The following is a 17,168-nucleotide window of genomic DNA, read 5'->3' as shown; positions in this document are numbered from 1 at the left end:
CTGGAATATTAACTACATGTCTAGTTTACCATATTTTCAATTAATGTTAGGTTTATTGGGATACAGTTCTGTCCCAAGTCAAGAGCATCTGCATTTTTTCTTTTTAGACTACTGATGTACAGTAAAGAAATCCACAACTAACCAATGGGCCAAGCTCTTGGAGTACAATTAAAGTGAGGGAGGAGTAAAAATAGGAACAAAGGAGTCAAGACCATGATGGGTAAACCCACAGAATCAGCTGACCTAAGCTAGAGAGAGATCACTGGCTGAGGTCTGACAAATGGGGAATCTGCATAGACTCCCTTAATATAGGTGACAATGGTGTGATTGGAACAATATATGAGGCCACTGGCAGTGGATCCAAGATCTAACACTAATGTACAAACTGACATAGTGGAGCCCATTCTATATGGAGAGAAATGTTGCTCAGCCTACACACAGGGTTGTGGGAAATGGTCAGGTGCCTTGGGTCTGCCTCAACCAGATGATGATACAGACTTAGTAGACTTCCTAGGGGAGGCCTTACCCTCTCTGAGGAGCAGATGGGAGGTAGGGCAAGTGGGAGGAGAGGAGGGAGGGAGGACTGGGATTGGAATGTAAAAAATAAGTAAATAATAATAAAAAAGAGTATTCAGTTTTGACCTGAAATTTCATCTTAACTACCCTTCCTAGGAAGATTAGCAATGCTCTTAAAAGGGGCTGGCTGTGCTAGCAAAGCAGATGATATTAAATAAGGCAGCCCAGGAAACATCTTCCAAGTCAACTCTCTTCCTCAGGCAGCAGCATCCTTTGTAAAAGACAACAGATCAGTAGGGAGACAGGCCACTATGAAGGAAGGCAGTCTTTTTATTGAAACATTTTACATGAATACACACACAAATATAATCCTGCCAAGGAACAAATATAAAAACTGACACAAACCACCCTTCTAGGAACTAGGAAGGCCATACATGTGACTATGCCCTGTGCAAACGAGAAGCAGGGCCCCAAACCTAGCCACAGAGGAAGTTACAGACAGAGTTTTGTTTTTTGAGCACGTGGGCCATATTTGTAGCTTCACACAGTAGTTTGATTCCTGCTGCACACCTTATGAAATAATATCAACTACAATCAAAACAAAACAATCCCCACCAAGCTTGTTCTGCAGAAAGTAAACAATTCTAGATTGTAGATATAAGTTGGCCTCCATCCCACACAGCAGACCATGTGTAAAAATACTTTACAAATCAGTGGGAAGCCTGGTATAAATGTTTTTACAATGCAATCTGTGTAAACATCATTTAAAAATATCTATAAAAGTAAAAATATAGAATTTCCATCTTCCTAGCAAAATATCTAGAAATTTGATTGTTTTCAACAGGATTTTTTTTGTGGGAAACATGCATATAAATTGTTACTGATATACACATAGGCTTTGAAATATTATTGTTCTTAATTTTCTTTGCTTTGAAATATTGGTTTAGAAACGATTTTCATTTATGTAATACTTTCCACTGATGAGCTGCACAGTCCAAACAGCTTCCTTAAAGAAACAAGGCAAGGAAGTTGAGCAAAATTGATCCAATTATTCATGGTTTTATGGTAAAACTTCATGTATACCAGTCGATTACTTTTAGACATTAGAGTGGTAAAATTCCTAACTCAGAATTAAAAAAACACAGTCTTTTTGATATTCAAATAATTGTAATAAAAGGCTGGTTTGTGGAACTCAGCTTGGCCCACAGACACTTGCTGAGCACCAATGTGAGGCACTGAGGATGAACGGCAGTCAATGGCAAAAGCAGACTATGGCTGGTAACTTAACTACACAGAATTGTGTGAGTGCAATGCCTCTGGAATCCATTAGAGGGCATCAGATCCCTTGAGTTAGAATTAGGGGTGGTTGTGAGCCAGAAACTAGAGTTCTCTGCAACAGCAGTAATGTGTTCTTAACCGTTGTGCCATCTGTCCAGTCCCTAAGTGTACTAACTTGTAGCTAAGAAACAAACATATGCTGTTTTTTTTATTATCTCATTACAGAAAAATTAAGTATGAATTTTATCCTGGATTATTATTATTATTATTATTATTATTTTGAAACAGGGTCTCTCTTTGTAGCTCCGGTGGTCCTGGAACTCTTTATATAGAACAGTCTGGCCTCAAACTCACAGAGATCTCCTGCATCGTGAGTGCTGGGACTAAAGGCACGTGCCACCACACTTGGCTATCCTGGATTACTTAACCAAATTTGAAATGTTTAAAGTCTTCATGACCGCTAAGAGGAGAACCATAAAGTCATTTTTTAAGCTCATAGTACATGTGCGAACACACGACATGTGCAGAGAAATACACAATATGTATTCTTACCATGCCAGTGTTCTAAACTTCCAACAATTTACACAATTAAAAGGGGCCCAAGTTGTTTTCATTTTCTTCCTTCTGGACTCAGAAGTGGAGGCCAAGAGAGGAGATGTTCCTCTGGGTAGATGTGCTATTTGGTACCTATAACCTGCGAGGTTCTGTAATGTATGGGGTAGAACTGTCCCGCTGGGTGTCAATGCATTGTGCAGAGACCCATCCCTCTGGGCCAGAGCTAGAAAGCATGCTTTGACTTGGTAAGTTTCTGGAAGCCAATTTATCTTGTCTAGTCTGTGAGTATTGCTTGCATAGTGTGCTAAAAGGCACTTTAGGAAACAGCATCTTCGTTCCATCCCCTGAATATCAGAGCATTTCTGAAATACAGCCCTGCCAGAGGCACTGTGGCCCTTGGCACATCAGTGGCTTCAGTGTGTAAGTCTTTGTATGACTCATATAGGGTTAGGGGCATGGAAACACATATCCAGCAAAGCCAGTTAAGCTCTGGTCAGACTTCAGCAGGCTTCTGTTTAGGAGTAAGAGTGTTGCACAGTGCTATGCTTAGTGACCCTGGTGGAAGATGTGGTGACAGTAGAATTGGGATGACTAGATTCCTCTAAATCTAAATTGGGCAGAGGGCTCAGACCTCTTACACTAGAAATCATAGTCTTCCTAGCCTTGATAGAGGTTTCACTAGGAATATGGTAACTGGACTGCAGAGTAGAAGCAGGAGCCAGTACTCTTTCTGTCACTGTGACATTCTGTCCTGCTGCCACACTGGGCATTACCAGAGTGGGCTGCACACCTGAGCTGGGAGCAAGGATGCTCTCTCTCTCCCTCACCATAACATACTGCGAATCTTTCAGATGCTGGGTGACCTCGAGTGGCTTAGGGATACCCCCGTTAGGCTGAACCACTCGTTCAGTGACAATGACGTTTTCTTCATTGCCATAGTGCTGATCCACCAAGGTGGATGCTGGAGTGTACACCCTCTCTGTCACAATAAGGCTCTGTGGCTGTCTAGGACCCAGGATCACAGTGCTGGGTGGTAAAGTGGAACCTGTAGCATAGGAAGTTTCTGTCACTACAATATTACCAGAAGCCACAGGATCAGGATGTGGTGGTACTACCTTTTGACTCTGTCTAGAAGACACAGAGCTTTCAGTGACAATTTCCTGTGTGACTTTCTCCGAGTGTGCTTCATGCATTGGTTTGGGGACTTGAAAGCCACTCTCAGAGGAGTATGTGCTCTCTGAGTTGACCATCATTTGCTCATAGTGTGAGCCTGAAGCTGGGTTCACACTGGCTTCTCGGACAGGCTTTTGCCTCTGTTCAACGTCCACATCCAAACTGATCTTTTGACCAAGGCAAACTTCGGCTAGGGTCTTGAATTTAAGCCCCAGGTCATCTAAGAACAGATCATCAAGTTCTTCCTCGATAAAGCTGCAGCAGCCAATGGAGCCTCGGAGAGAGTCTGTCTCTTCCTGGGAGTAAACGAGAAGGCAGTCTTTGGCCATGTGAATGTCGTCATCCTCAGCATAGGAGGCCGCTTTCTAACAAGGAAATAGGATGGACAGGGATGATTAGCAACACAAATTCATTTAAAGACAAGGCTTGGCATTCTTGCTATAATGCAAAAACTGAGAAAAAGTTGAGTCTAGTTACAAGAAAACATAATAGAAACACAACGAGACATCCTATATCAAAGCTGGCCTGTCTTCTCACAAAACATGAATATCAGGAAAAATGAAAAATGGTTGGGAGCACAATGTCAGATTAAAAGTGAACAGTGTCGTGGTAACTAAATTAGACAGCACATAGAAAAGTTAATTGCTTTAGGAGACAATTGCCATTATTGTGGAATTTACCAGTGAGTAAACTGAAAAGTAACAATTTACAATTATCAATTTTAAGTGTCTTAATTCGTTAGCTGTACTGTGTTGACAGAGAAAAGTATGTGTATTTGTAGGTATGCACATGTGTTTATGTGAGGGTGAGGCAGAACGGAAAAACAAATAGAAAATAATGGCAAATGTAACTGGCTAGAATCCACGCACACAATGAATGGGCTTGAAAACATCTCTCTTTGAGACATGATTTTATGTACCTAGGCTGGCCTCAAACCCAATAGGCAGATGAGGATAACCTTGAATTCCGGGGTCCTTCTGCCTCTCCTCCTATACAGTTAGAGATGTGTATCCAGTCATGGACTCTTCTGGCAATAAATTCTAGTTCCCTTTCTTCTTTTGGGGGGAACACTGGAATTTGAAGCCAGAGCTTTAAGTTCTTCCATTGAGCTAAATACCTAACTTATGCCACCGGACCTATTTAAACTTTCGTGATACCCAGAATTCCATGGTGCCAGTTAGACAATGCTGTTGTGTTTCTTGCACCCTTGCAAACTTTCTTTCTACCCTGATAGAACAGGCTCCACCCCCGAACTGTAATTGTCTATTTCTCCAGAAGTTTGGGCTTCAAGGCTTTTGATTCCTGTTGTAAGGCCATCACATACTTAGGAGCATTAGACTTCTGCATGAATTGACTAGTTTCCATTTTGAAATAAGTAGTTTTGGTTCTAGTAATGAAATGTATTCTGTGATAAATTCTGTCCAGATGGAACTCTTATTTCCAGTCCTGTTTCAGTTGTTAATGTCAGGCCATGATAACTGACCATCTTTTGTGTAACTGTCTTCATTGTTTCTTCATGAATTCCCTTCAGGATGACAAGTTTTATCATATAAATAGCAAAAATGGGGAGCTAATGACATGGCTCAGTGCTTAAGAGCACTTGCTGCTCTTCTAGAGGACCCAGGTTTGATTCCCACAACCCACAAGACAGCTCTCAACCATATATTCTTCCAGTTCCAGGGATCTGACACCCTTTTCTGGCCTCCATCAGACACTGCCTGCATGTGGTGCATGGACAAATATGCAGGCAAAACATTCATATACATAAAATCAAGGAGTAAAATTAAAACAAACAAAAACAAAACAAAAGCCAAACAAACAAACAAAGATGTCAGTGACTTATTAGCTTGAGTGTTTTAGACTATGTTCTCTGTCCTCCTTCCTGTGTCATCCCTCCTCCCCACCCCCACCCCCCCCCACCCAACCCTGCTTCTGTAAAGAGGTTGTATTTTCTGACCCAGGGTCACTTTTCAGTCACATGACTTGCTTTGACGAAAGAAATGCAAGTGTAAAAGGGGAGAGAGTCTGAAAGAGCCCGTGATGATTAATCTTCACTACTGACTGGATCTAGAATCACCTCTAGGTGATTAACAACCGGCCTCTAGGTGTGTCTATGGGGCAGTTTTCAAAGAGGTTTGAATGAGGATGGAAGACTCACCCACCCTAAATGTGGGTGGTGGCATCCATGGGCTGGGTCCCAAATCAAATAAAGAGGAAAAAAGAAAGTGAGCTTAGTACCAGGGTGCATCTCTGCTTCCTGACTGTGGACATAATTTGACTAGTTATCTCAGGAGTCCATTGCTATGCCTTCCCCATGATGGTCTGTAACTAACTTCTCAAACCATGAATTCAACTAAATGTGCTGCCCTCAGGTTGTGTTTGTCAGCTGTTGTATCTCAGTGATGAGATAAGTAGCTACCAGAGCCCATGTGTGCTTCTGTCACTTCAGTTTCCCTGAAACCTGTGCACCTGGCTCAATCTGCTTTCTTAATATACATCTTAGGATGATGGTGATAGAGCAGAGCAGGACCAAGTTGACGGGTAAAGCCACGAAGAAAGAGGCCTCGGTAAGAATGAAGCAGATCCTGGGGCTACTTGTTACCACTGTGTTCCTTGGATAACACTGTCTGTTTCAATGTGTTCTGTCTCTCTTTCATTGCCTATAAACACAACGCAAAAACCCCATAAAAGCTTCCTCACTAATTATGTCTCTCACAAAAGCCCACCGAGTAATCCAGAATCTCACATTTCGATACAAACATTTCCCTCTCCCTCCTCACCATCCATAAACACCAGCGCTTACCTCTGTGAAGTAACTTCTTAAGAATTCCTCATTCATTGCAACAGCAGCTCCTCGAGCCCCACCCATGTCTCTGGAAGCCCCCGTGGCTCTTGCTATCCTTAGTGTTTCATTGGCTGCAATGGCTCCTGCTGTCCCTACGAGGTGAGTGGCCTCGGTAGTAAGGAGGCTTCTGTGTTCTTCCCATCTTCCGTCAATGTCAGACAGCTCATGCTGTCCTTTGGTAAAGGAAGCTGAGCTACTGCCTTTCACCATGTTTTCCTTGAGTATTGCACCTCCTGCACCTCCTACTCCATTTCTCACTGCCGAATTCCCCGCATGATCCGTCACCAGGAGTGATGGCACCACCTAGGGATCAACACAGCTCAGAGATGAATCCCAAGGACAAAGGGTCAGTGTACTTGGCAGAAAGATATGAGCTAAGTGGATATAAGGAGGGATAAACTATTTCTTCCTAGGTATATTAGAAAACACCTAGGGTAGGACACATCCATTGGAGTCTTGTGAAGGATTTCTTCTTTCTGCTTTAGAGCTGACTATAACCCATGGAGGACACAAGTCCAGATTTCCTTATGTGGTCTTGGTTCACTCTCTTTACCAGAACCAATGGTATCCACTTCCCCTTTGGGGTCTTCTGTTACAGTTACAAAACTCTGAAATTTCAGCTGGACACATGGCCATTCAAAATGAAGACTCTGTTTCCAATCTTCCATTGCTACCAGATAAGAGTCTCTTGCCTTCTGACTAAAGAAAACCAGCAAGAAATGGTATATGCAACTCACAAAAAATGTGCCTACAGATCTGTTCTTCAGGATGTTTCAGTTGCTTGCTCCAGTGTGAGGACAGGAACTAGTGTCTGGAATGGAACCCATCTGAGGAGCATCAGGAAGGGGGGTTGAGTGGGGCATGTGTTGAAGGATTTCCAGGTTGATTGATCCAGGACTGCCCCATTTCCTCACTTATGGTCCTCAGCTGGTGGAATGCTTTGATACATTGTAGAACCATAAGGAGGTGGAGCTTCACTAAAGGAAGTGGGTCACTGGGGGTGGAGCACTTCCTGTCTGCTCTCAGCTTCATGATCACAGATGCAATGTGACCAGCCTCATCACACTTATGCTACCAAGCCTTCCTTGCCATGCTGGAGTATATCTCTCAAACTGTAAGCCAAATAAGCCTTTACTTCCTTAATTTGCTTTGTTGGATATTGTTGTTGCAGTAACAAGGAAAGCAATTGTGATGGTTTGAAAGAAAATGCCCCCCAAAGGGAGTTATAACTTTGCTGGAGTGGGAAAGGCCTTATTGGAGAAAGTGTATCACTGTGGAGGTGGACTTTGAGGTCTTATATATACTCAAGCTACACCCAAGTGTCTCAGACTACTTCCTGTTGCCTACAGGTTGAGATGTAGGGATATTAGCTCCTTCTCCAGACCATGTTTGCTTGCCTGCTGCCGTGTCCCACTAAGATGATAATGGACTAAACCTCTGAGCTCTAAACCCACCCATTAAATGTTTTCCTTTACAACATTTGCCATGGCCATGGTGCTTCTTCACAGCAATAGAAACCCTAACTAAGAAGTAATCAACATGGAGAATCACCAAGCTCCTCTTTGCTGACATTCAGTTTCCTGACACTTGCTGTTGAAACACATCCTACAGGAATGGTACTTGTGGCAGATGAAGAAGAGAGACTCCATGGTGAAGACACAACAGAAGCTCAGGGGAGCTGACTATTAAATGATAGGAAAGGGATTTGGGAGCATGTCATAAGCCTCTTGGTGGCTGGGAGTTTACATCTGTCAACTGACTATACTGAGAATGGAAGTAGTTCAGATCTGGGTATGAAAGGACCATTTAATAGCAGAGCAGACGTTCCTAGTCTAAATTCCCACATGCTCTTGCTCTCCGTCTCTTGCTCTTCGCAGTTTGGATCACCTGCTGGTTTTGGGTCTGCATTCTCATTAGCAAGTATATATCACAGTACAGTCAAAGCCTCTCAAGTCTCCTCTGGCAAACAAGAGGGAATACTCTATCACCTGAACTGCTGTTTAACAAAGGCATGTGTGTGAGATCTCATGACTACTGCATGTGCATGGGATTTAATGACTATTGTTCTGTCTTCACCATCACACTACAACACCAACTCAGGCTCCTGTGACCTTGAAAGGTATAGGGCTTTTCCTCACCAGTAAGCGGGCAGTCACACAATTTTGCAGTGGACATCAGTTGGGTCCCTCTGAATGCTAGCTCGTAGTGTACATATTTCACAATTCAACAGCTATGTCAGTATCTCATGACCAAAAATATTGCAAATACCCTCTAAATAAGACACCTTAAAAATCATAAAATAAAGCTGGGCATGGTGGTTCACAGCTGTTTTCCCCACACCCAGAAGCTCAAGACAGGAGGATTGCTCTGAGTTCAAGGCTAGTCAGGTCTAGAGACTGAGACTGTTCAAACTCCCCACATTCCCCAATAAAATCAGACCAGAAAGCATGTTACATCACTGTCTGATCAACTGACCTTGTCCTCAGGTGGTGCCCCTTCATTATTCCAAGGGTGCAGCATCTCTATGGTCCCAGGAATGGGGGTGAAGCCTTTGGCGCCCTCTCCACAGTGGCATATCAGCAGCAAGAGTGGCACAACTGTACAGAGCAAAGCAGAGTCCGGAGGTCTATTTTACAACCCAAACCACATCACTTAGAATTCATGCTGGACTTCTTGTAGCCCGGTCTTCACTCACTTAAAGCTTCAATCTGTCCAACCTTGCTATGGTTGAATTACAGCACAACCTGAAGGCAGACAGAGCCCTCTGACTCAAATGGCTTACTCATCACAGACAGCGTGTCTCTGGCTAGTGAGTCAGATATTGTGATTGAATGAGATCATATGGAAATCAGAAAAACCAAGGTAAAGATGGAATGTTTTTAAACTACTGTCCAAAATTTTTTTGTAAGTGTACAATCTAAAAGATACATATCACAGTGATCAAAAGTAGCCAAGAATGGCAGTACATGCCTGTGATCCCCCAAACACGTAGATGCTGGAAAGGCTGAAGCTGGAGGATTGCTGTGAATTTGAGGGCAGCCTGGGCTACAGAATGAAATCTTGTCTCTAAAGCACCATCTAAAACAAACACATCCACACAAACCCTGGGGGATGGGGGGATAGTAACAACAGACTAAAACATAACATGTACTAGAACATCAAAACTATTGCACTTTACCTCAGAGGGGGGCTTTGCATAAGACTGGACTCTTAGATGCTCCAGCTCAACTTTCAATACCTAAGTACCATTTTCTTTTATTTGATTTTTATTTTTTATTTTTCAGACAGGGTATAATATAGCCCAGGCTGTCCTTAAACTCAATATGTAACTGAGAAAGATCCTGAAGTTCTGACCCTTCTGTTTCCACTTCTTGAGTTCTGGGTCCCACCAACATTTAGTTTTATGTAATTTGGAAGCTGAGCCCAGGCATGCTAGGTAAGCACTCTACCACTGAGCTATACAGGCAGCTCCTACAGTGATCAAGTGTCCTGGGCTGAGTGACAGGTTAGGCTTCAGGGAAGCAGATGGGAAGCCAGTGTATGGAATCCCTGGGTAAAAGATGCATACCCAACTCCACGACAAGTCAAAACAAGTCACTCACCAGCAAGTAGAACAGATGGGCTGGAGGTCCACTGTAAATTGTTGAGTTCTGTGCATTTAACTGGCTATCTACAAGTGTCTGTAATTGGCCCCTCCTCTTTCCATGGGGATAGCCCATGCTGTCTGGGAAGTAGTGCTTTGCCCACGTTCAAGTAGACTGGGACTTCAGGCGACCCCAGGTCTTTGGTGGACTGGAGGGCAGGCAGGACTGGCTGGGCAAAGCTTGTTATTGCGAGGCAAAGCTTGAAATACGCAAGTGCTTCGAAAAGACTTGGCTGCAGCTGTTGCTGGCCGAGGCAAGCCAAGCAGCCAGGAGTGGAGGCACAGGAGCCCCAACAATTTCAATTTGCAAAGCATAGTAGGATTGGAACAAACCACCTTTGTAAAACTAACCTTATATCCACATGGCACATGCATATGGCAAGTCTTTTCTGAAAACCTATTAACACTACTCCTGCCATTGGAAATATAGCTTAGCAACACACTCCCCCAGCAGCTTATTGAGATACCCCTAGGAGTTACCCCAAAAGGTGGGAGATCATGCAATGGTCTCCACTTATCTTAATATTCACACTCCAAAGTGCTCTCATGAGGTTAAAGCAGGAGTGCAAGGAAGTCTCTGGCTCAGGGTTAAGAAGTCACCCTGGACTGAAGACACTCAAGACAGGCTCTGAAGACTTACGCAGCAAGAGCAGGAGGGCCAGAATCATGAGAGCGATTGCGGCGGGTCCCAGGCCAACGTAGTTGTCATACTGGGCTTCTGCACAGCCACTGCCCCCCAGACACTCACACACCGTGAGCTGAAGGACCTGCCTCTCAGGGCAGCTGAAGCCCTGGCTGTCTGAGATGAGGAAGGGGACGTCACTTCTCCCGAGCTTCCACTCACTTTGCTGCAGCAGCACACTGGTACCTGTGAGAGGCGTGGCACAAGGGAATGAACACGAGCGACTGCTGGGGGAAGAGAAACTAACCCAAGGGAAGGGTCTTAGTGTGGCTCCAGGTATAAGCTTTATTCCTCCACAGCTCCTCGTGGAGTTCACTGTGTGTGCCATCACATGCGTCCACAGATGTCAAATGAAGTTGTCTACTAAATGCTAGGGACAGCCACCACACTACCCAGTCAGTGGGAATGCAGTCATGCACGAGATGATATTTATATGAATAACATGTTCACTCAACGATGTTTATCTTACCAATTATTTGAAAAGAAGCTATGGAAGCAGTTTTTAAGTGTAGCAGAAATGCCACAGTGTCACCCCAGTTATGATCATTTTCAGTACTGGTCCATCTTATTTTTATCTGGTTCCTCTCTTTTGTGGCAATAACTTCTCTCTCTATACCTACTGTTTAGTTTAGTTTAAGAAGTTTGGTAATGAGGGTGGTGACGCACACCGTTAGTACCAGCACTTGGGAGGCAGAGGCAGGTGGATCTCTGTGAGTTTGAGGCCAGCCTTGTCTACAAGAGCTACTTCCAGAACAGCCTTCAAAACCGAAGAGAAACCCTGTCTCGAAAACCAAGAAAAAAAAAAAAAGTTCGGTAATGGCATTTCACATTATTTAAACAAGCGTTTAAACACAGTTAGAGAAATCAAAAAGTAGTGGGAAAATCCAACAAAACCTTTTTCTGAACTATTTGAAGGTAAGCGACAATAGGTAATAAGATGGTCACTAGTAACAGTGCTGTAAACCTTTCTGAAACAAACACTGCTGGCTCAATAGTCTGCTGGGTAGTGTTTTCTGTATCTGACACTGTCCCAAGTACACAAGAAAGATCACATCAACAAAAGGAATATGCCCAAGATCCAGTGACTGTGTCCACTGGCATCAAGTTAGCATGAGTGTCAGACCCTTTGCCAGGCAGGTCATGGCCATCACACCTAGCTTTGTGTCTTTCAACAAGTTGCTACACCTGGGTTAGGCCAGCGTTCTCCACCCACCATCAGGAAATAATGTGACTGAGCAAGGATTAGATGAGATAGTGTATGCAGAGAGTCTGGCACACAGTACATGCTCAATAAACGGGATCTTAAACAGAATTATCATGAGTGCATGTTACAAATGTATGAGTGCTATACATAAGAAGGCTCTAGTCTCCCCAGGTTATGAGACAAAAGTACTTGAAGGGATCCTTGGAGCAACCTCAGCCACCTTTAAGACCTATCTTTACTTTCCATAGTTCTGTAAGAGGAGCTGAGATACTACTGCAGATTCAGAGCCTCATTTTTTAAGCCCCTTGAAAATTATATTGGGGATTACATTGGGAGTACAACTTGAGAGATGAAACATGGCCTCCATTATCACTGTGACTATTATTTTTGATACAGGGTCTCACTGTATTGCTCTGGCTGGGCTGAACTCCTGATGTAGACTAAGCTGGCTCTGAACTCACAGACATCTACTTGTTCTACCTCCCAAGTACTGTGATTAAAGGTGTGTGTCAGAACACCTGGCCAGAAGGTATACTAGGAATTATACTGGAAGAAAACTTGAGAGAAGAAACAGGCTATGTTATAAAAATCTTAGTTATCTATCATGCTATTTAATTTTGATGCAGTTAAAAAATGTACTTACTTTCTTGGCGTATTATTTTGCAGTTCCCTGATGTTCCAGGAGGCTGGTCAAGGATGGAGAAACTGAACGGCCCACTGTTCTGGGGTCCATCCAAGTCCTCTGCAGTGACATTCACATAAGGTGCATCCTCACAGATCTGCTGTACCGGCTCCACCAGTGTGGGACAATTGTCATTGATGTCTTCAACAGTGATAATGACCGTGCCAGTGATGGTTTTCTGAGGATGATCTTCAACATAATCCAGAGAGAGTTCAGACTCCCGAGTCTATCACTGACCATCCACACAATTTCAATACAGAAGCCAATTAGGTAAGGAGGGGGCACTAACCACTGAGGGCAACTCCCATCCCAGCTGGGTCTCAGATTTGAATCCATTTTAAGTCACTAAGTAAGCAAGAATCTGAAGGCTTAACCACTGAAGCCCTTTATACACGGAACACATATTCTGGTTCTGGAAGACAATATCTGAATGCATTCAGTCACACAAAACATCTGTTTAACGACTTACCACTGGATATAGCCACAACCTTTACAGTGTAGGTGCCATTCTGGACATATCTAGATTCAAAATCTGGAATCTTCACAAGCTTAACTTCTGAAGTGACAGAATCCACGGAGACCCAGTTGTCTATATCTTCCACTTTGGCATATCTGTTACAAAACCAACACCAAATTCATTTTCAGTTCTGGATACATTGAGAATAGCATCTGTACCTCCTTCAGACTTGGCTATATCCCATTGTATATGCGTTTTAAACAGATGTTTTGTGTGACTGAATGCATTCAGATATTGTCTTCCAGAACCAGAATATGTGTTCCGTGTATAAAGGGCTTCAGTGGTTAAGCCTTCAGATTCTTGCTTACTTAGTGACTTAAAATGGATTCAAATCTGAGACCCAGCTGGGATGGGAGTTGCCCTCAGTGGTTAGTGCCCCTCCTTACCTAATTGGCTTCTGTATTGAAATTGTGTGGATGGTCAGTGATAGACTCGGGAGTCTGAACTCTCTCTGGATTATGTTGAAGATCATCCTCAGAAAACCATCACTGGCACGGTCATTATCACTGTTGAAGACATCAATGACAATTGTCCCACACTGGTGGAGCCGGTACAGCAGATCTGTGAGGATGCACCTTATGTGAATGTCACTGCAGAGGACTTGGATGGACCCCAGAACAGTGGGCCGTTCAGTTTCTCCATCCTTGACCAGCCTCCTGGAACATCAGGGAACTGCAAAATAATACGCCAAGAAAGTAAGTACATTTTTTAACTGCATCAAAATTAAATAGCATGATAGATAACTAAGATTTTTATAACATAGCCTGTTTCTTCTCTCAAGTTTTCTTCCAGTATAATTCCTAGTATACCTTCTGGCCAGGTGTTCTGACACACACCTTTAATCACAGTACTTGGGAGGTAGAACAAGTAGATGTCTGTGAGTTCAGAGCCAGCTTAGTCTACATCAGGAGTTCAGCCCAGCCAGAGCAATACAGTGAGACCCTGTATCAAAAATAATAGTCACAGTGATAATGGAGGCCATGTTTCATCTCTCAAGTTGTACTCCCAATGTAATCCCCAATATAATTTTCAAGGGGCTTAAAAAATGAGGCTCTGAATCTGCAGTAGTATCTCAGCTCCTCTTACAGAACTATGGAAAGTAAAGATAGGTCTTAAAGGTGGCTGAGGTTGCTCCAAGGATCCCTTCAAGTACTTTTGTCTCATAACCTGGGGAGACTAGAGCCTTCTTATGTATAGCACTCATACATTTGTAACATGCACTCATGATAATTCTGTTTAAGATCCCGTTTATTGAGCATGTACTGTGTGCCAGACTCTCTGCATACACTATCTCATCTAATCCTTGCTCAGTCACATTATTTCCTGATGGTGGGTGGAGAACGCTGGCCTAACCCAGGTGTAGCAACTTGTTGAAAGACACAAAGCTAGGTGTGATGGCCATGACCTGCCTGGCAAAGGGTCTGACACTCATGCTAACTTGATGCCAGTGGACACAGTCACTGGATCTTGGGCATATTCCTTTTGTTGATGTGATCTTTCTTGTGTACTTGGGACAGTGTCAGATACAGAAAACACTACCCAGCAGACTATTGAGCCAGCAGTGTTTGTTTCAGAAAGGTTTACAGCACTGTTACTAGTGACCATCTTATTACCTATTGTCGCTTACCTTCAAATAGTTCAGAAAAAGGTTTTGTTGGATTTTCCCACTACTTTTTGATTTCTCTAACTGTGTTTAAACGCTTGTTTAAATAATGTGAAATGCCATTACCGAACTTTTTTTTTTTTTCTTGGTTTTCGAGACAGGGTTTCTCTTCGGTTTTGAAGGCTGTTCTGGAAGTAGCTCTTGTAGACAAGGCTGGCCTCAAACTCACAGAGATCCACCTGCCTCTGCCTCCCAAGTGCTGGTACTAACGGTGTGCGTCACCACCCTCATTACCAAACTTCTTAAAAAACTAAACAGTAGGTATAGAGAGAGAAGTTATTGCCACAAAAGAGAGGAACCAGATAAAAATAAGATGGACCAGTACTGAAAATGATCATAACTGGGGTGACACTGTGGCATTTCTGCTACACTTAAAAACTGCTTCCATAGCTTCTTTTCAAATAATTGGTAAGATAAACATCGTTGAGTGAACATGTTATTCATATAAATATCATCTCGTGCATGACTGCATTCCCACTGACTGGGTAGTGTGGTGGCTGTCCCTAGCATTTAGTAGACAACTTCATTTGACATCTGTGGACGCATGTGATGGCACACACAGTGAACTCCACGAGGAGCTGTGGAGGAATAAAGCTTATACCTGGAGCCACACTAAGACCCTTCCCTTGGGTTAGTTTCTCTTCCCCCAGCAGTCGCTCGTGTTCATTCCCTTGTGCCACGCCTCTCACAGGTACCAGTGTGCTGCTGCAGCAAAGTGAGTGGAAGCTCGGGAGAAGTGACGTCCCCTTCCTCATCTCAGACAGCCAGGGCTTCAGCTGCCCTGAGAGGCAGGTCCTTCAGCTCACGGTGTGTGAGTGTCTGGGGGGCAGTGGCTGTGCAGAAGCCCAGTATGACAACTACGTTGGCCTGGGACCCGCCGCAATCGCTCTCATGATTCTGGCCCTCCTGCTCTTGCTGCGTAAGTCTTCAGAGCCTGTCTTGAGTGTCTTCAGTCCAGGGTGACTTCTTAACCCTGAGCCAGAGACTTCCTTGCACTCCTGCTTTAACCTCATGAGAGCACTTTGGAGTGTGAATATTAAGATAAGTGGAGACCATTGCATGATCTCCCACCTTTTGGGGTAACTCCTAGGGGTATCTCAATAAGCTGCTGGGGGAGTGTGTTGCTAAGCTATATTTCCAATGGCAGGAGTAGTGTTAATAGGTTTTCAGAAAAGACTTGCCATATGCATGTGCCATGTGGATATAAGGTTAGTTTTACAAAGGTGGTTTGTTCCAATCCTACTATGCTTTGCAAATTGAAATTGTTGGGGCTCCTGTGCCTCCACTCCTGGCTGCTTGGCTTGCCTCGGCCAGCAACAGCTGCAGCCAAGTCTTTTCGAAGCACTTGCGTATTTCAAGCTTTGCCTCGCAATAACAAGCTTTGCCCAGCCAGTCCTGCCTGCCCTCCAGTCCACCAAAGACCTGGGGTCGCCTGAAGTCCCAGTCTACTTGAACGTGGGCAAAGCACTACTTCCCAGACAGCATGGGCTATCCCCATGGAAAGAGGAGGGGCCAATTACAGACACTTGTAGATAGCCAGTTAAATGCACAGAACTCAACAATTTACAGTGGACCTCCAGCCCATCTGTTCTACTTGCTGGTGAGTGACTTGTTTTGACTTGTCGTGGAGTTGGGTATGCATCTTTTACCCAGGGATTCCATACACTGGCTTCCCATCTGCTTCCCTGAAGCCTAACCTGTCACTCAGCCCAGGACACTTGATCACTGTAGGAGCTGCCTGTATAGCTCAGTGGTAGAGTGCTTACCTAGCATGCCTGGGCTCAGCTTCCAAATTACATAAAACTAAATGTTGGTGGGACCCAGAACTCAAGAAGTGGAAACAGAAGGGTCAGAACTTCAGGATCTTTCTCAGTTACATATTGAGTTTAAGGACAGCCTGGGCTATATTATACCCTGTCTGAAAAATAAAAAAATAAAAATCAAAGAAAAGAAAATGGTACTTAGGTATTGAAAGGTGAGCTGGAGCATCTAAGAGTCCAGTCTTATGCAAAGTCCCCTTCTGAGGTAAAGTACAATAGCTTTGATGTTCTAGAACATGTTATGTTTTAGTCCATTGTTACCATCCCCCCCTCCCCCAGGGTTTGTGTGGATGTGTTTGTTTTAGATGGTGCTTTAGAGACAAGATTTCATTCTGTAGCCCAGGCTGCCCTCAAATTCACAGCAATCCTCCAGCTTCAGCCTTTCCAGCATCTACGTGTTTGGGGGATCACAGGCATGTACTGCCATTCTTGGCTACTTTTGATCACTGTGATATGTATCTTTTAGATTGTACACTTACAAAAAAATTTTGGACAGTAGTTTAAAAACATTCCATCTTTACCTTGTTTTTTCTGATTTCCATATGATCTCATTCAATCACAATATCTGACTCACTAGCCAGAGACACGCT

At 43.7% G+C, this 17,168-nt stretch overlaps 2 protein-coding genes across 2 annotated transcripts in view; one reads left to right on the top strand and one right to left on the bottom strand.

Annotated features, from left to right (window-relative positions):
• The window catches only part of LOC113837896 (desmoglein-2-like), a 24,812-nt gene extending 24,078 nt beyond the window's left edge, over positions 1–734 (top strand). The window contains exon 16 of the mRNA XM_035453938.1: positions 673–734. Within this exon, the coding sequence (XP_035309829.1) occupies positions 673–734 (62 nt within the window). The remainder of the gene's footprint in view (positions 1–672) is intronic.
• LOC113838100 (desmoglein-2-like) overlaps positions 136–17,168 on the bottom strand; it is a 25,268-nt gene continuing 8,235 nt past the window's right edge. The window contains exons 7-13 of the mRNA XM_035453937.1: positions 13,482–13,751; positions 13,048–13,190; positions 12,540–12,767; positions 10,651–10,878; positions 8,843–8,964; positions 6,326–6,670; positions 136–3,887 (exon numbers count right to left, since the gene is read on the bottom strand). Of these exons, the coding sequence (XP_035309828.1) occupies positions 2,865–3,887; positions 6,326–6,670; positions 8,843–8,964; positions 10,651–10,878; positions 12,540–12,767; positions 13,048–13,190; positions 13,482–13,751 (2,359 nt within the window). The 3' untranslated portion in view covers positions 136–2,864. The remainder of the gene's footprint in view (positions 3,888–6,325; positions 6,671–8,842; positions 8,965–10,650; positions 10,879–12,539; positions 12,768–13,047; positions 13,191–13,481; positions 13,752–17,168) is intronic.

This window comes from Cricetulus griseus, unplaced genomic scaffold (assembly GCF_003668045.3).
Source record: "Cricetulus griseus strain 17A/GY unplaced genomic scaffold, alternate assembly CriGri-PICRH-1.0 unplaced_scaffold_92, whole genome shotgun sequence".
NCBI lineage: Eukaryota > Metazoa > Chordata > Mammalia > Rodentia > Cricetidae > Cricetulus > Cricetulus griseus.
Note: the sequence above shows the minus strand (reverse complement) of the source record. Positions and strands in the feature narration are given on the sequence as shown.